Below are 6939 nucleotides of genomic sequence, written 5' to 3' on the forward strand. Positions count from 1 at the left end.
TTCCTGTTCTGTGACAGCATGACAGAAATGTAGATTGTACTTCTTCCTTCTAGAGCCTTCTTGCCCCTTGTGAGATCCTAAAAACATTTTTACACCTGACAATTGTATGTTGTGGGAGAGCTTTCAAAGCATTTTCAGAATGTTCTGTTATTGAATTGCCACAATCACAAGGTATTTTTTCACACAGGGAAAGTGAAACTTGGAGCCAATAATTGACATGCCCAAGGTCAAAGGCCCACCCTTGTACTGGATCTTCTGACTCTGACACCACAGGGTTTACACCCATGTTTCACAAAAATGACTTGGAACCTCCCGGTTCAAATCTGGGGAGATCAGTCACATGTGGCTATTGATTATTCAGTGACATTTGATGCTGCATTTATATTCAAGTTGCTCATCTGATTTTATTGGATTTTCTCACCAACCATGGAGAAAATCATCCCTTTAAAGAAGAGAGGGGGTGGAGGTCATTAGGCTGGTGCTACCCTGATTGATCCAGGGCAATGGGAGTCTGGCCTGCCTGCAGAGTAGTTGGGTGGGGACCATAGATTCCTTCCACATCCTAGTTCATTGCATCTTCTCTTGTCTTTTTGTTATGTTCATTTCACAAAAGAGGGAAATGTGGCCAGGGAATGTAATCTACCCTTCATAAGTCAATAGTAAGGGAATAATATAAAAATAATAACAATAATAGCTAACACTTACATAGTCTTAAAATGCTATATGCCTGGCATAGCTCATAATGGTTTGCATAATTTAATCCTTTTAATCCTTGCAAACATCCTCTAAGGTAGGCCTACTGTTATTCCTAATTTACAGCTAAGAAAACTAAGACACAGAGAGGTTAAGGACTTGCCCAAGCTTATACAGCTAAAAAGTGGGAGAGAGCTAGTGTTCAAACCTATGCAGTCAAGCTCTCGAGAGAGGAAGAAAAAAGAGCTCTTTGTGACAGGTTCATATCTGCCACCAAAGAAAGGGCATGCATGCTTCTCCCTCCTCTCCTGATCCTGTGGCAGACATCACTAGTGGATCATGGCACTGTTTCCTGATGAGCCCAAACGAGGTCTCAGAATCCTTCTCATTACAGTGCTTCACCACTAACCTCTAGTAATGAATCCAGCAGCATGCGAGGTGGAAGCCAATTTGTCATTTCTAGGGCTCATTTTATAGGCACCAATTAATTCATAAAGCTGTTTTTAAAAATTAATATAGGGGAGACAGGATTAAGATGGTGGAGTGTGAGGATGTGCGCTCACTCCCTCTTGCAAGAGCACTGGAATTACAACTAACTGCTGAACAATCATCAACAGAAAGACACTGGAACTCACCAAAAAAGACACCCCACATCTAGAGACAAAGGAGAAGCTGCAATGAGATGGTAGGAGGGGCACAATCGTGTTAAAATCAAATCCCATAATTTCCATAAATGCTGGGTGGGTGACTCACAAGCTGGAGAACAGTTATACCGTAGAAGTCCACCCACTAAAGTGAGGGTTTTGAGCCCCACATCAGGCTTCCTAACCTGGGGGTCTGGCAACGGGAGGAGAAATCCCCAGAGAATCAGACTTTGAAAGTCAGCGGGATTTGATTGCAGGACCTCCACAGGACTGGGGGAAACAGAGACTGCACTCTTGGAGGGCACACAAAAAAGTGTGCTCACCAGGACCCAGGGGAAAGGAGCAGTGACCCCACAGGAGACTGAACCAGACCTACCTGCTGGTGTTGGAGGGTTGCCTGCAGGGCGGGGGGGGGGGGGGGGGCAGCTGTGGCTCACCGAAGAGACAGGGGCACTGGTGGCAGGGGTTCTGGGAAGTGCTCATTGGCGTGAGCCCTCCCAGAGTCTGCCATTAGCCCCACCAAAGAGCCTGTAAGCACCAGTGCTAGGTAGCCTCAGGCCAAACAACCAACAAGGTGGGAACACAGCCCCACCCATTAGCAGACAAGCAGATTAAAGTTTCACTGGGCCCCGCCCACCCAGCCCTACCCACCATCAGTCCCTCCCATCAGGAAGCACACTCGAGCCTCCTAGATAGCTTCCTCCACGAGAGGGCAGACAGCAGTATCAAGCAGTATCAGTAGTATTTTGTCTTGTAGAACTGAAAACCACAAGCACAGAAAGACAGAGAAAATGAAAAAGCATAGGACTTTATACCAGATGAAGGGACAGGATAAAGCCCCAGAAAAACAACTAAATGAAGAGGAGATAGGCACCCTTACAGGAAAAGAATTCAGAATAATGATGGTGAAGATGATCCAGGACTTTGAAAAAAGACTGGATGCAAAGATCAAAAAGTTTACCAAAGACCTAGAAGAATTAAAGAGCAAACAAACAGGGGCTTCCTAGGTGGCGCAGTGGTTAAGAATCCACCTGCCATTGCAGGGGACACGGGTTTGAGCCCTGCTCCAGGAAGAGCCCACATGCTGCAGAGAAACTAAGCCCGTGTGCCACAGCTATTGAGCCTGTGCTTTAGAGCCCATGAGCCACAACTACTGAGCCCATGTGCTGCAACTACTGAAGCCCACGCGCCTAGAGCCTGTGCTCCACAACAAGAGAAGCCACGGCAATGAGGAGCCTGTGCACCACAACGAAGAGTAGCCCCCACTCACCGCAACTAAAAGAAAGCCTGTGCACAGCAAAAAAGACCCAAGACAGCCAATAAAATAAATAAATAAATAAATTAAAAAAAAAAGAGCAAACAAACAGAGATAGGCAACACAATAACTGAAATGAAAAATACACTAGAAGGAACCAATAGCAGATTAACTGAGGCAGAAGGGCGAATAAGTGACCTGGAAGACAGAATGCTGATAATCACTGATGCTGAAAAGAATAAAGAAAAAAGAATGAAAAGCACTGAAGACAGCCTAAGAGACCTGTGGGACAATGTTAAATGCACCAACATTCTCATTATAGAGGTCCCAGAAGGAGAAGAGAGAGAAAGGACCCAAGAAAATATTGGAAGAGATTTTAGTTGAATACTTCCCTAACATGGGAAAGGAAATAGCTACCCAAGTTCAGGAAGCGCAGAGTCCCAGGCAGAATAAACCCAAGGAGAAACACACCAAGACATATAGTAGTCAAATTGACAAAAATTAAAGACAGAGAAAAGTTATTAAAAGCAACAAGGGAAAAACAACAAATACAGGGGAACTCCCATAAGGTTAACAGCTGATTTCTCAGCAGAAACTCTGCAAGCCAGAAGGGAGTGGCATGATATATTTAAAGTGATGAAAGGGAAGAACCTACAACCGAGAATACTGTACCCAGCAAGGATCTCATTCAGATTCGACGGAGAAATCAAAAGCTTTACAGACAAGCAACAGCTAAGAGAATTCAGCACCACCAAACCAGCCCTACAACAAATGCTAAAGGAACTTCTCTAAGCAGGAAACATAAGAGAAGAAAAGGACCTACAAAAGCATAAACAAAACAATTAAGAAAATGGTAATAAGAACATATCAATAATTATCTTGAATGTAAGTGGACTAAATGCACCAACCAAAAGACCCAGACTGGCTGAATGGATACAAAAACACGACTCATATATATGCTGTCTACAAGAGACCCACTTCAGACCTAGGGACACATACAGACTGAAAGTGAGGGGATGGAAAAAGATATTCCATGCAAATGGAAATCAAAAGAAAGCTGGAGTAGCAATACTCATATCAGATAAAATAGACTTGAAAATAAAAAATGTTACAAGAGACAAGAAAGGACACTACATAAAGATCAAGGGATCCATCCAAGAAGAGGAGATAATTATAAATATATATGCACCCAATATAGGAGCACCTCAATACATAAGGCAAATGCTAACAACTATGAAAGAGGAAATGCAAGGCAGAAATAGAGACACAGATGTAGAGAAGAAACATATGGACACCAAGTGGCGAAAGCGGGGAGGGTTGGGGGGGTATGAATTGGGAGATTGGGATACCAAACTGTACACTGTAAATATATGCTGTTTATTGTCTGTTAACTGTACCTCAATAAAAGTTCTTAAAAAAAAAAGTAAATAAATATAGGTGATTGGGATTGACGTATACACACTACTATACAAAATAGATAATAAGGACCTACTGTACCGCACCGGGAACTCTACTCAATACTCTGTAATGACCTATATGGGAAAAGAATCTAAAAGTGTGGACATATGTGTATGTGTAACTGATTCACTTTGCTGTACACCTGAAACTAACACAACATTGTAAATCAACTGTATTCCAATAAAAAGTAAAAAACAAAACAAAACAAAAACAAAATGACAAGAAAAAATATGGGTGTGTGTGTACATGCGTGTGTCTATATATCTCCCTGGCTTTGTGAAATGAATGAAATTGAACTTGATTCAATTTGCATTTACTGAGCATCTGTTATGAGTCAGGAAGGCACTCTTGTTAGGCTCTGAGGTTCAAAACAAGAGATAAAGTTACATCATAAAGGTATTGGGAAGAAATTTTACATAAAGAAATTTTGATGTAAATTCTTTCAAAAATTTAAGATCCACCTCTAAACCCCGGCTTAACCTAATCTGTTTTGTACAGTCTGGCTTGGCTTAGTACCCTGGGTTTTCGTGGGCTAAGACACGCTTCCGTGTGCCTTCAAAGGCATTTTAGTATTTCCCTACAGTTTTTTCAGTGCCTCTGCAATTTTTGCTAGCAGGGCATTTATTTTCAAAGCTTTTGCTTTATACACAGTTCCATTCACTTGACAGCGTTGTATTTGTGTTACTCTAGTGGGTAATATATTTACGAAGGATCCAACACATAGCGGGGACATGTTAAGGGTGCTTGATTCATACTGTGCAAAAAAAATGGCTTGAATGCTGTTTTTCAGTATTAGAATTACACTTGGTACTTGAACAGCAGGGATATTAGGATTCTGAGAGGGAGCTCAGTGGTAGAGGCATACAGCAAAGAGAATGTCTCAGCAGCAGAAGACCTCCAACGTACTGACTAAACTTTTGTGAGGGCAGTGGGGATGTAGGATGATACATCTGATTTGATGGAGAGGAGGTAAAGGTGAAACACCTATGTGGCTGCCGAAACCACCCAGCTTTTAGGATGTAGGTTGTAAATCCCAAATCAGATTGGGATTTAAAAGTTCAAGATGCCTGAGATGCTTGCAGTTGGTGACAGAACGGGATCCAGAAAAAATAGTTTCGTTCTGTTTCTAGGTCAACATTAAGATGATGCAGGTGACCTGGATTTTTAACTTTCTGTTCCTGTTTGGATGTGGCCAGGCAGTCATAACATCAAAGGAAGACACCATGTGGGCCTGTGAATAAACGCATATTAGCTGCTTGGAGCAACAGTACGAGGAGACCCCTGTCAAATAATAAAACCTAATGTAAGGAAAAATTGCCAATTGCAGAAACGGTATTGGAAAAATGTTCAGTCCTAGGATGAGAGAAATCACTCCAAAGTTAAATACCTACCAGCAGGGTAAGATGATGCCTTCCAGGGGCTGAACGGGCACCCTGGGAAGCATACTAGTCTCTGTTGACTTAGTAACAGATTGTGCAAATGTTTTCTAGGAAATAATTAGAGCTCATTAATAAAATTTGGCTATAATGATGTTTATCAAAGTGCTGTTTTAAAAGTAACAAAGAAATCAGAAGCAATAAATGATCAGTAATAGGAAGTCAATTAAAATATTATGGTTTGAAAGTATAATACAGTGTGATGCAGCCGTTAAAGTAATTGTAGAAAATTGAAAGCATGAAATTATATTCCTATAAGTATGTAATAGTTATATATAATTATAATATAGAAATATAGAAATAAATATACCTTAAAGGGCAGGGTACAAGCACTGTATAGTGTCTGGGAAGACATAACCAAAGTGTGAAAGTGATTATCATTTTTGGATGGGAGTGATTTTTGCTCTTTTGTTTTTACTTATGGTACAGTTTCTCAAACATCCAGTATGCAAACGTATTACTTGTGCAACAAGGAAAAGATACAAGTTAGGGGGTGTTTTCTGTTTGTCTCATTTTGTTTTTTACGAACAGGCACTTCCTGTTCTTCAGGTCTCCCTGTCTGCTCTGTAGGCTGAGTGCCTGGGGGCACAGCTATTGAAGTCGTGAGTAGAACTTGGTCAGAAATGATTCATGAGTCTGTCAGCGCGGTGGGTAGGGTTGATCGTTTGCACTTTGGCTGTATCTCAAGTCTATTCTTTTTTCCCGGGCTTCGTGGTGAACTACAACTACCATCTATGGGACGTCCTCCCCAGATACTCACCCTCTTCCAGAAACTTTTCATACAGAAACATTTTCCCTTCCAGAAGCTCTTTGTTCTGTAGATACTTTTCCTGCTTCCGATACTCCTGTTCATACAGATACTCCTTTCCTTTCAGATAATTTTCCTCCTCCTCCAGGTACTGCTCTTCCTCCAGAGACTCTTCCTTTTCAAGAAATAAAAATTCTTCCATTGAATTCTCCTCATCTCCCTCAGTACCTTCTTCCTCTGAAGATAAGGTCTGCGCGGAATGGTGGAAAATTGTGGAAGGGTGAGGAGGAGGTGATGTTCCTGATGGCTGAAGATTTTCAGCAGACATGCTGGGAGGCGTTTAGCAGATGAAAGCCTTCTGCAGCAGGCAGAGTCCCTACTTCATCATCCTGGAAACCGAGAAAGGAATAAAATCCCATTAGTCAGTAACTACCTACTGCATATTGGTTACTCGTTTCATTCAGCGGCCCTGGGATGGCCCTGTGAGTATACGAATCAGTACATGGTGGCCCATGAAAAGGCACAGAAAGAGGAGACAGAGGTTTTACCCTCCAGGAGCTGTTCGGAGAGACCACACCTGGAGGCAGCGCTTTGAAATGACTGTACAATAGGAAGTCAGCGAGGAGGGCTGGAAAGTGAAGGAGTGATTGGTGTTCAGTGGTGCAGTCATTAGAGAAGACTTTTACTTATTCATCAAGAAATATT

At 42.0% G+C, this 6939-nt stretch overlaps 1 protein-coding gene across 1 annotated transcript in view; it reads right to left on the reverse strand.

Annotated features, from left to right (window-relative positions):
* Positions 1-6562, reverse strand: part of ERICH6B (glutamate rich 6B) — a 47092-nt gene extending 40530 nt beyond the window's left edge. Inside the window, exon 1 of the mRNA XM_057707204.1 lies at positions 6216-6562. Coding sequence (XP_057563187.1) covers positions 6216-6562 — 347 coding nt within the window. The remainder of the gene's footprint in view (positions 1-6215) is intronic.
* Between the last annotated feature and the right edge of the window lie 377 nt (positions 6563-6939).

The sequence above is a fragment of the Hippopotamus amphibius genome, chromosome 14 (assembly GCF_030028045.1).
Source record: "Hippopotamus amphibius kiboko isolate mHipAmp2 chromosome 14, mHipAmp2.hap2, whole genome shotgun sequence".
Classification (NCBI taxonomy): Eukaryota; Metazoa; Chordata; class Mammalia; order Artiodactyla; family Hippopotamidae; genus Hippopotamus; species Hippopotamus amphibius.